This window comes from Hydra vulgaris, chromosome 15 (assembly GCF_038396675.1).
Source record: "Hydra vulgaris chromosome 15, alternate assembly HydraT2T_AEP".
NCBI lineage: Eukaryota > Metazoa > Cnidaria > Hydrozoa > Anthoathecata > Hydridae > Hydra > Hydra vulgaris.
Window position 1 is genome coordinate 13,641,481 of NC_088934.1, and position 13,455 is coordinate 13,654,935.

The 13,455-nt window shown below is 27.4% G+C and overlaps 1 protein-coding gene across 1 annotated transcript in view; it reads right to left on the reverse strand.

Moving 5' to 3' along the window:
• The window catches only part of LOC136092264 (TBC1 domain family member 31-like), a 75,948-nt gene that overhangs the window by 56,048 nt on the left and 6,445 nt on the right, over window positions 1-13,455 (reverse strand). Inside the window, exons 2-10 of the mRNA XM_065820088.1 lie at window positions 10,577-10,695; window positions 6,582-6,740; window positions 5,352-5,467; window positions 5,001-5,179; window positions 4,625-4,803; window positions 3,629-3,758; window positions 3,429-3,518; window positions 3,220-3,330; window positions 1-123 (exon numbers count right to left, since the gene is read on the reverse strand). Of these exons, the coding sequence (XP_065676160.1) occupies window positions 1-123; window positions 3,220-3,330; window positions 3,429-3,518; window positions 3,629-3,758; window positions 4,625-4,803; window positions 5,001-5,179; window positions 5,352-5,467; window positions 6,582-6,740; window positions 10,577-10,665 (1,176 nt within the window). The 5' untranslated portion in view covers window positions 10,666-10,695. The remainder of the gene's footprint in view (window positions 124-3,219; window positions 3,331-3,428; window positions 3,519-3,628; window positions 3,759-4,624; window positions 4,804-5,000; window positions 5,180-5,351; window positions 5,468-6,581; window positions 6,741-10,576; window positions 10,696-13,455) is intronic.

A 13,455-nucleotide genomic window follows, 5' to 3' on the forward strand; every position in this document is an offset into this window, starting at 1 on the left:
ATATAAGCTATCCTCTGTTGCCTTAAAAACATGAGTATTTGAATGACTACTCGAAGCACTTATTTCTTGTGATGTGTTATTTCCTTTATTTAGCTGCACTTTGCGTATAATAGGTTGTGTATCCTAGAAAAAATAGTTTATGTTGAAAACAAAAATGGAAAGAAAAAAAAACATGTTGAAAACAAGGTTAACAAAAGTGAACTTTAATAATTATAAACCCACAATAATAATATTGGACATAATAACAGGGTTCTTAAAAATGTTAATTTATTTTGCAACATATTATTTCACCTGTTTTTTTGAAGTAACAAACCTTGTGGTCAACAACTGCTGCATTTTAAATTTAAAAACATTTAAAAGACATAACTTCTTAAGTCTATGCATAAAAATATTTGTAGATCACTAGGCAATTTGTTTTAAGTTTTTACATCAAAAATATGTTTTTTACATAAAAAAATAAATAAGCAATGCATGCATATATAGAACTTCTAGTATGTACTCATATATCAGTGAGCAGAACTGCCTTCATTTAAACTTAGTCACCTTTTAATTTAATCAATACAATTTTGATAAAACTGAGTGGTACTAAAACAAAAAGGCAATTTACTTTCTAACTTTTGCTTTAATAGCATAAGTATGAGCTTTTTCAGCATCATTTGCAGCTTTCACAAGAATTGCTTCTGAATTACTTTTTAGTGTTTTTTGTACTTTTTCCAGAATAACCTTTTTAGATTGTAAGTCTAGTATTTTTATAACAAATCACTTTTTTGGTTTCAAGCATCTATAAGCTCTGTTTCTTTTCATGCAGCCATTTCAATCTTTTGTTGACTACGTAATTTTTTGACAGATTCTCTCAGTTCCTTAGAGATAACTATAGATTCCAGGTTTAAGTCAAGAGCTTTCATATTACACAATTCTCTAGGCTTGTTAATGATTTACTTATTAAATTAGGTTGTAACATATTCTTTTTAATGTTAAACCCTCTTTCAACCGCTGCTTGACCATGAAAAAGAGTCAACACCATTTTAATTATCTAAACCATCAACTTTAGAAAAAAAGAACTCACCCAATCTAATCATTTATTTTGTTGAAAATCTTAAAAAGATCTCTGTTTTTAGAGACAATCTTTTCTAAATATCTCTTGAATTTGGTATTTATCTCATCACCACCTTTTGGGGTAACCCAATGCAATTGAATCAAGTTGTCAACCAAATCACTTATCCTTTCCTTTGGTATTTTTTTATTGCACATTATTTCTGGGTCAAAACATTTTACATTTCCCACAATGGCATATTTAAAGGCGGTTTTTCCACAACCTTACATGTAAATGACGGTAAAAAACATATGCAACTGTAGTTGAAAGCATAAATATCTTTTGGAGTGATTTAATCATTTGTTTTTTTATTTTTTATAACAGTGCTGGCACCACATCCAATATCTGGCTTTTTTAAATAGTTTTTTCTTTTGTAAAATCCAATTTGCAGATGCTATTTGCAGTTTTACATTGATCTAAAATATCAGCTATAATGAACTTTAATATTATGTCTTTTAACAGTTGATAAAGGTTGTCATATAAAAATGGCATTATAGGTTTAGCATATTGATATATAGTTAAAAAGGATTACATAATACGAACTATATGAGCAAAGAAATAAAATTTTGCTAAAATTAGAGGATCCTTAGTAGCAGATAAAACAACTTGGTAGCTCATGCACGAAGGCTGCTTACTCTTTGGTAGAGATTCCCAAAACCTACATATTTTACAAATGCTCTCCCAAATATGACCAGCTCTTAAAGCCACCTTTTCATCATCAAACCATCGAGTACCTCAAAAAGGAAGAAGAAACTGATTACTTTCAGTCACAACAGTAAAGTCTTCCTGTCTTGCAGGAGAATCATGGAGATGTTTATAAAGAGCTTTTAAAATCTTTTGAATACCCCAGTCTGTTTTGTAAGACCACAAGATCCAGTTGGAATTAGTTTGGTAATGTCATGTTCGTCATGATAGTTTTGTAACTCAGAGTTGAAGGCCCAATTTGCATTTGAGCCATCCATAGATATTTGAATAAGTTTGATTTTATTCAAAGATTTCAAACCCAACAGAAAACTATGCAGAAGATCTCTACTTCAACTGTCCAATAAAGGTTGAATCTAGGTAACGAGTACAAACCTGGTTTAAAACATTATCCCAATAATTAACAACAAGATCCATCTGCCGCATTTCCACAACTGAGTCAAGACTTTCATTGAAAGAAACAGCATAAAAGTCTGACTTATCTATATCCCTAATAAGAACTATTTGAAAATGAGGAGCTATTCCAATATTTATATAATATGAGCACTTGTCTTTTTGAAGAGAGAACTTTTCAGCTATAGCACTGTCAGGAAACATTGATTTAAACAAAATCAAAAGTCCATCACTGGATTGAAAAGAAAATGATGACAAAACATTTTCAAGTGTCCATCTGATCAATAACCGAATCTGCATCAATAACCGAATCTGACCCAACATGCGACTAAAGAGTGGAAACTTGAAATGTGTTTTCTGACAAAGTGTTTGTTACAACATGTATATTTTTTGACACATTGGTAAATGGCATATCTGTCATTTATAAGTGAAGAGACAATTGTTCACAATGCTTCTTTCCTGTTGAATGACTTTTTAATGCTCTTTGACCTATATTAAACAGTTCAATTGTATTTCTTAGATGTGGACAAACTCTACACTTTGATGAGGTATTTGTATCCCCATACATTAACCAAGCTTCATATTCTGGCATTTGTAACCACTGACTAATAACATCAAATAATTAGCTACTAGTTAGTATTAGTTAGTTACTAAAAGCTAGCTACTAATCAAGCTCAAAAAACTGCTTTTCTTAGAGTTAAACTGAGTGTTGAAAAAAGACTCATAATTAAAGAGCATTTTAAAATAAAATAAGTAATAAAAATCGTAATAAAAACCGTAATTTTTTCCTTAATTTTTCTAAAATTTGACCTAATTTCCCTAATTTTCCACTGATTTTTTTGAAGATATCTAAAATCCCTGACTTTTCCCTGATTTCCCTTATTTGGCAGACACCCCGTTTATATAATAGACATATTGTAAAAAAAGTAGGATAATAAAAAAAAACTTAGTCAAACTAAACCTTATGAATGATTTATTATAACAGACATAATATAAAAAAAGAAAAAAATACAAACTTATTCAAACTAAACCTTATGAAGATGATTCAATGTAATAGACATATTGTAAAAAAGAATGCTTCCATTTTCTAGTATTGCTGCAACATAGCGACCATTTTTACTAAGCGTAAAACCATGTATTTTCTGAAAAAAATGTTGCACGATACTTATTAACTTGCAATAGTTTATCATTATCATTAAATGTTAATCATTGGCATTATAAACTAAATGAACTATCAAACCTCTTCAGCAGAACCAATATCTGCTTCAAGTTTACACAAATGTGTATCAATAAACCGAAGAATTCCATCTTGACTAAGTATTGCAAGTAACTAGATTAATAACCAGTAGGGCAATTAGTAACAGTCTCAATTTAATGAAATAAAATTGCCTTTAATACCTTGAAACTACAACAAAAGCATTAAAAATACAATTAACATACTTGCATTTGATTGACAGAGAGGTTATTGTAAACAAACTCTAAATGTTGAACCTCTGTTATTTTTTCTGGCAATTCAATTATTTGAATTAACTGGTAGCTATCCAAATTCCATATATAAATGAATCTTGATCTAAAAAAAAATTATTTACAAAATACTACAAGTAAAGAATTAGTAAAGAACTTTTATCTTTTTTTAAAAATATTATTCATCTTCTTAAGGCCAAGTTTTCACAAAATATAATTTTCAAAAATCTAAAATTGGCTAAAATTTGTAAAAATAATTATTATTATATAAAAATATTTTTAAAAAATTTCAAAAATACTAAAAACTTTACACAAGAATTATTATTCTAAATTTTATTTCATAAAAATCATTAATTTTTAACAAAAAATTAAAAAGAAAACTATTTTTTCATGGTTTTGGTTGAAATTTTTTTTCAAGGTTAATTATTATTTTTGAAATTTTTATAAAGTTTTGCTTCTTTTGGGATCCAACATGACATACATTTGAAAAACTATTTTTCTTCTGTTTAGGGTCTCATCGCAAGTTTCAGACTTGAGGTAGCCCCCCTAAATCTCATTCAATTTTGAAAAAATTTAACAGAGTGTCTTGTGAGAACCAATAGAAAGTTTTAAGAACAGGGACAGATCAATTTTTTAAAGTATGGGGTGTTGGATGCACCCTAATATATATATATATATATATATATATATATATATATATATATATATATATATATATATATATATATATATATATATATATATATATATATATATATATATATATATATATATATATATATATATATATATATATATATATGTATATAGACACACACACACACACACACACACACACACACACACACACACACACACACACACACACACACACACACACACATACACATATATATATATATATAAACTAAATTAATGTTGAATATCAACTCATTTTAGAATAAAATTCAAAATTTAAGATTAACATCCTACCTACCACCTGCAACTAAAATCCTGGTGTCATTTGTAACTGATAAACACTTAAATCCAGGTTTTGCTCCAATAGAAGAGTGCAGTTGGTGCAAACACTTCATTGTTTCTGAATCCCAAATAAACAAAGTGTCATCTTTAAAACATGTCACTATCTTGTTACTGTTAGAGAGGAAAAAGACCTTAAAAAAATAATAATATTTAATCAATGATTTATATTTAATTAACTAACTTTTAGTTAAAATAAATGTTTTCTTTTTTAGTAAAACTTTTAAATATTTCTGCCTTTACATTTTTTTATCACAAACAAATTGTTGAAATTTTTTTTTTATTATTCTTTATTCTTTTGCAGATCTAGAAAACATTTACAAAAAAATACCTGCTGTACGCCAACTTCTTGGGCACCAACTAGTGTTCTGCACTTTGTATATGTGTTTAAATCCCATAAAATAGTAGTATCAAAGGAGGAGGATAGTGCATATGTACCACAACCATGGATCGAAATTGAGTGAATAGTCGATGTGTGGCCTTTCATAATATTTACCAAAGCTTTTGTTACTATAAACAAAACTTAGGTTTAATTAAGCATTTGTTTTATATAAATGTCATGGCAACTATTGTGATAAGAAAAGGTGTTGCTACAGCAACAAATGTAGTCATAGAAATAAAGGCACAACACTTACAAATAAACATACAAATATTCATACCATTTTAAAAGCTAAATATATACCTACATTGTAGCATCTGAGCTCATAATTAGACAAACCAATGAGTACTTCATTTACTCTAGAAGCATTCCACACAATATTTGTGAGCGGTATTCCTGTTTTACATACTAATGTAAACCTACGTAAGTATAATTAAATTTTGTTATTATCACCAAAAAATAAATTAACTTTTAAAACAATAAAATGACTACTCTTAAGTCCTTAATATAGGGGATAGGCAGGGGTGGGGAGTGGTAGTGGTGGGGGTGGTTTAACAAAAGGAGGGAGGGGAGGTTTTTTCATGTTACAATATAAGTATTTTTTTATAAAAAGTTTCAATTTATAAATCCAATACTTTTTACAAATAAAACATAAAACTATTTAATTCTAGCATGGCTTGTGGTCAAACACGCATTTTTCAACAGCTGCCTTTATCAAAACTTGAATAGGGTTGAATATGCTGATATAAGTTTTATACTTTGATGAGAAATAAACCAAAAGCTCATTTACTACAAATCGAGATTTACTAGATCAACAATTTTTAAAGCCAGTTTACACTGAAAGTTTTTGTTTTTATCAGTGACTGAAAAATTATTTTTATAATTTTTAAGGCTGATTTAGTTTTGAGATTTGAAAAATTATTAAACAAGAGGAAGGAGGGGGGGAAACACTAGAGTAATTGGATTAAGACCATTGGATATGATAATTTTTGGCACAGATTCATATATATATATATATATATATATATATATATATATATATATATATATATATATATATATATATATATATATATATATATATATATATATATATATGTATATATATATATATATGTATATATATATATATATATATATATATATATATATATATATATATATATATATATATATATATATATGATATATATATATATATATATATATATATATATATATATATATATATATATATATATATATATATATATATGTATATATGTATATATGTATATATGTATATATGTATATATGTATATATGTATATATATATATATCTATATATCTATATATATATATATACATATATACATATATACATATATACATATATATATACACATATATACATATATACACATAAAGGATTCGATGGTGTCAAACTTGCATTGTAATAATTTTTATAATTTAACTTAGTTTGACAGAATTTTCTTGTATAACAATAGTCAAAATATAACTTTAAAAATATAATACAGCACTTTTAGTACTCACCAATTCTTGTCAAAGTTAAATACATAAACATTTCCAAGATGATCTGCAGTTGCAATTCTTTCTCCTGTAACATCAAAGGATGTGTGTAGAAATCTTACATGGTTTTCTTTTGACAACAAACCTTTACTTTTGATGATTTGATTTACCAAGAGAAAAGAACTAAAATGTTATAAATTTTTTGAATGTTTTGAAATTAACTTTATAAATACAATATAAAATAAAAAGTATGATGAGACCATCTGAAAAAGTTAAAAATTTTGATTTAATTCCATTTCCACAACCTATATACTTAAAATCAATCATTTATTTAAATATCAAACCAATTTAAAGTTTTTTTGTCCTTAAAATAGAGAAAGAAAAAAACTATTTCAATAATGAATTTTGAAAATGAAGAAAAATTACCCCCGATGCACAACTATGAGTAGTTGAGTTTTTCATTTTCTGTTTTTTGTTTCAATTTTCCATATCTCAAAATCAATTTAGTCAAATTTGGTGTGTTTTGCAGATCTTCATACAATATAAAAACTTCACATTAATACTCTTTCTGAGTTTCTAAGTAGGGTGCCTACATTGTTTTTAATTAAATAATGACTTAAATATGGCTAACTACAGTTTAAAAAAAAAGTTCTTTTCATAATTTTTTCAAACTCAATAATTGTTAGGCTTTTAAAAAAATTTATATTTCAGGGCTCGAATTAAGCGTACCTCGATCGCAAACTGTAATTGCTTTTCACACCTTTGCAATTAGTTTTAAAAAAATTTTTTTTTTTTGCAAATTGTTTGTTTTTTTAGTTAATTTTTTTTCTTTTCTAATTTAGCATTTTCTTTAGCCATTTTTAAAAAGTAATATTTTTGTTTAAGTTTATTTATTCAGGGTCATAAAGTATGTCACGCTAAATTTATCTTTTGAATAGAAGTATGATCTTTGCTCTCTTGCACGGAAATTTTATTTGACATAAAGCGCTTTTGAATTTAAATTACTTTAAGAGTGGAATGCAAGAAGCGAACATGAGTCAAGTTCGACTTGAACTTTATATTGTAACCAATAGCGGCAGAGTATGAGTTTTTCCCTCAAAAATTACTTTGCCGCTATTGGTTACAATGTAAAGTTCACGTCGAACTTGACTCAAGTTCGCTTCTTGCATTCAACTTTAACTCTCTGCTTGGAAGCCAATATTGTTATATTGTAATCGTTTATAACAATATTGGCTTCCAAGCAGAGAGTGTAAATAATATAACAATATTGTATTAAAGTAATAGTTTTAGGTAAATTTATTGTGATGTACTATTTAAAGTACATCACAGTAAATCTACCTATAAACTAAATCAAAACAACCAGATTAGTTAAAGTCAAATTAAATTTTCAGTTACATTATATTCTCTTGCAATCGCTAGTTTGCTTGGCGCATCACTTTTTTAAGTTTAGCTATAATTTCGACTCGTTGATCTTTTGATAATCTTTTTCCTTTGCCTTTAGCCATAAGAAGTATAGATAAAAAAGTTGAAATAAGAGAACTGTGAATTGACAGCTAAATTTAAAATGAAGTTTTTTTATTAAAGTTTTTTCAATGAGACTTGACTGATAAATCGTTAAAACTTATTATTATCTGTTTAAAACAAGATTTATCATTAACTTCGATTCGAATTCGAATTATTTATCTATTTACATTCTGATAAAATCATTATCTCAAAATATTTATGATAAAAACTAGTTTTTAACTTAACACAGGAAAATAATAATCATGTTTTCTGATCTAATTACACTTTCAACAAAAAACTCAGTAAAAAATTGAAACACAAATATTTTGGGCCTAAACGCAAAATTAACTGGGATGCGCAACTAATTGGGTGCGCAATTAAGTGAGAGACTACTGTAATTTAAACTTTTGTCACTATGGTGTACCTTTTTTAAAGCGTTAACTACTTAGCGTAGAGTATTATAAAGTTATTCTTTGCATAAGTTAAATGGTCTACGTCTGATGCTCTATTACAAGGCCTGCAACAACATTAACAAATAAATCAAATTGACCAAATATATTGATATAAACACCAATATTATCAGATTGTCCAAATGTTTTTGCAAATTGTGCTGGTCACAAACTGGAGTTACCAAATTCGAAAACTAGACACAATAGTCATGACATAGTAAAAGGTCACTTAAAGATCCATAAAATAACAATTTTCTGACTTACTTTGTTGCTGGGCTAACAACTCATGCTAAAAAAAGATAAACGTGATGAACTTGTTGCCTGGCTAACTACAATTCAAGATCCATCACTTTTACTGTACATTGTTTATATTTGTGGGGATAAATGTGGCAGAGGAGGCAGATTTGCCATTTACATCAAAGATAGGATTCTAACTGAAGAGACAAATATTGCTTAACTTAACTCATCTAATTTAAATGCATCTAAAATTATGGCATGTGATCAAAATTAGGAAGGATTTGCTTCTCATCAGATGTATTTACTGTCCTCAAGACTTTGATAATGATTATTTTTTGTCTGTGTTTTAGCCACCATATCAGCAGCAAAAACTGTGCTACCAAAACTAGGCTACTCATTAATGCATCTTAATGGAGATATCAACCTCAAAGACATGTCTTACCTAGCCATTGAAGAAGATGGTACTGTTGCAATCAATGCACACATAGCCCACAGGTACCCAACCAATCTAATATTCTAAAAATGTGTATCATCTCAAACCAAATTTGCTCTGCGGAGAATATATGTGGAATAATTACTTATTATTATTTCGCATATCATTTACAGATGGGACAACAACTTTTAATTGAGGTCCTGTACATCAAAACTACCAGCCTCTAGTTAAAAGAAACAAAAGTTTAAGAACTGATTTTAGTTGTAACTTTAAACTAGAAGCTATATAACGCATTCCAACAATAACTTCACAGTTCTATAAAAATTAACCGCTGTGGGTTACCTCAGAAGTAATTAAAGCTATTGAAAAAGAAAAAAAGAAAAAGAAAAGCTCTAGGGTAAATATATTGCAGTTGGCATCACATGAGACACTTTGAGCTAAACATAACTTTGCTTGTAAAGTAGTAAAGAAATCTATAAATAAAGCAGTGACTAACCATAAAGAGAAGCTTGTTAAAGATTCTAAATTTTTGACAAGCAAGTTCTGAAACAAGTAGTTGACTACTACAGGTCAAACAGAAGTTGTGTCTTTGCAATAACTGTAGGTATTGCACTGTAACATGCACACGTGTGTGTTATATTTAAGTTGGTACCATCTAATACAAAGCTAGGGAAAGGGTAGGTAACTTGTCTTGGTAAGTTGTATGGTGAAAATATGAGTATACAATTTATTTACATTGAATTTTATATCTAGTTTAGTAAAAACTCTGAAACAAAAATCCAATAAACCCTGTTGAGCACCCCATGATAGTACAAGTAATACTAAATCATCTGCATAAAGTTAGAAAAGAACACCAGCAATATGGCAATCAAGCTTTGATTTGGCAGTAGTACCACTTATGTCATGCATACAAATGCAAAACAAACACAGAGAACAAAACAAACACAGAGAACACTGCCTTGTCTGTTACAATTCAATACTTATATTAATTACACATTATAAGGTAGCATAATTATGTTTTTCATACTAACATTTATTGGTTGGTAAACATACAAAAATATTACCAGCTTAACCAAGTTAGATAGGAAATTTAATAAAACAAATTTTTTAACATTTTTCTGGTTAAAATTGTCAAATGCTTTGCTAAAATCAAGCGGGCACTTTACAACTGTTGATACTGACTATAATGGCTATACATTATTATTTCCATTAAAATTCTATAAGTTACTACTTTTTGCTTGTTTTTTTTAATCTAAAATATTTAAATGATTATTCACTGGGAAAACTCTAATGTGAAAGAGAGGTCTTGATCTAATTAAATATCTACATTGTACTACAACAGATAGAAAGATTATTTATGTTGTATTTATTTAAATTACATTAAAAAAACTTCTTACCCACTTCCTTTATTTGGCACAGGTTTTCGACTCCACAGCTCACCCTGATCTCTTCCTCCAACATCAAGAACATAATAAAAATTGCTCATGAAGAATAAACATTAATTTAAAACTTTTACCTAATAAGAAATAAAATAATCTTATTAAGATACTAAGAAATAAAATACTCTTATCATGATTAATTTAACACAAGATCTTCTAAATTTTTAAATATAATATCTAATAACAACAATGAAAATAAAACTGCATACATACATACACAAATACATATATATTCATAAATATATATACATAAACATATATATATATATATATATATATATATATATATATATATATATATATATATATATATATATATATATAAATATATATATATGTATATATATACATATATATTTATGTATATATACATATATATATATATATATATATACATATATATATATATATATATACATATATATATATATATATATATATATATATATATATATATATATATATATATATATATATATTTATACATATATATATATATATTTATACATATACATATATATATATATATATGTATATATATATATATATATATATATATATATATATATATATATATATATATATATACTATATATATATATATATATATATATATATATATATATATATATATATATATATATATATATATATATATATATATATATATTCACAAGGTGCCCACAAAGTCTCTTTACCATTTCTAATATTTATTACAAATGCAATTGATTACATACTTTATTCAGATTTGTTTTATTATATTTAGCGTTTACTAAAGTTTTTTTTACATATTTACATACACTTCTACATGGGCACCATTAGTTGCACAAAGCACATCATGACGGTGCTTGATTTCTTGCCATATTCGCAGTAACATAGCCTTATCAATTGTGGCAACGACATCGATAATCTGTGTTCAGTACACAATATCTTTAACATAGCCCCAGAGAAAGAAGTCCAGGGTAGTAATATGTAGTGAACGTAGCAGACAAAAAATAGGCCCATCTCTTCCAATCCACTGGTCTGGAAAAACCAACGAACATGCAGCACCCAATGTGGTGGCGCACCATCTTGCTGAAAAATGATGGTTGGTTAAAGATCATTCAGTTATGGTGCCACATATTCAGTTAAAAAGTCAAGGTAAACATTTGCAGTAATTGATGTCTCGTGGAACAAAAATGGACCAACTATTCGATTACATATGATCCCAAACCACACATTTACATTCACCAGATTCCCACATTGTGTTTGTTCAGTTTCCATTTGTTTCCAAATTTTTTTTGTGCCACGCACCAACTGACGGCCATGATGGTTGATCTGTTCCACACTTAGTTCTGTAGTTTTGCTGAGTCTGCCTATCTAATTGTATTTCAATAAACCATGAGACACACTGCGCTTTCTCTTGAGGGGTAGGCATTTTGTTTGGGTTCATTCAATATCATTTATTTTACAAACAGGATCACTGAAACACAAAAATGCAGTGTGAAAAAAATATTTAATCAACACTCAATATAATAGAACAAATCTAAATAAAATACTAATCAATTGCATTGGTAATAAATATTTGAAATAGTAAAGAGACTGTATATATATATATATATATATATATATATATATATATATATATATATATATATATATATATATATATATACATATATATATATATATATATATATATATATATATATATATATATATATATATATATATATATATATACATACATATGTATATGTGCATATATATGTATATATACATATACAGTGGTGTGAAAAATATTAAGACCACTGAGAAAAAAAGCTTTTTTATTAGTTGATACCACTTTTTAGATTTAAAAATGTGGCAGCATTGCTTTATTTTATCATCAACATCCTGTGGGTGTGGCTGAGTATTGAAATTATTGATTTGAATTTGAATCTGTTAACTTTTATTAAAGAATTATGTGTTTTAGTGAACATTTGGTATATTTTGCCTTGTGAAACATAAGTTGTGGAAAAGTGAATATCTATGGTTCCAACGACCTTTAAGTGAATATTAGTTAGATTATTGCTGGTGATAGTGATGCAGTTTAATATTTTTCTGATTTTAAATGTGTGATTTTGATTATTTAAGAATTTTTTGTTGTCAGATTATATTATATTTTCAAAATATGGGTAAAGTTGCTGATCCTAGTCCCAGAAAGCGAGGCAAAGTTGAAGCAATATTAAAGTTGGAAATATTTTCACAACTGGAAATTGCCAAGAAATGTGGACTAAGTAAAACAGCAGTTTTTACCATTAAGAAACAAGGTTTTACATCCTTTCCAAGACATTCCACTTCAGGCCGAAAATCATTACGCCATGTGCAAAATGGGTTCTACTTGCAAACTGTCGAAAAAACAGAAGAATAACCAGCAAGCTGCTCAATTGTGTACTGCAGGAGCACCAGATCAATGTCTCAGCAAGTTGTGTTTGGAGATGTCTAATACAAGATGGATTTGTAGCATGTTGACCATGCAAAAAACTGCTCTTGACCAATGCTCAACAAACGCAACGGTTGCAGTGGGCCATGGATCACAAAGATTGAACCACAGAACAAAGGAGAAAGGTATCATTTTTTATATAAGAATTTACAATCATGTATTCTAAGTTGAAGCAAAATCTAGCATATTTTTTCATGTAATAATGATGTTTAATATCATACATTATATGCTAGTCTAATTGTTTTATATCCATATCGAATATTGTAGCAATGGTTATGTGTTATGCAAAATGAAGTAAACATATAACCAGTGATTAAAGGATGTTAATCTAATGTATGCTCAAGAATTTTACAGTGTGTTTGTATTTTTAGAT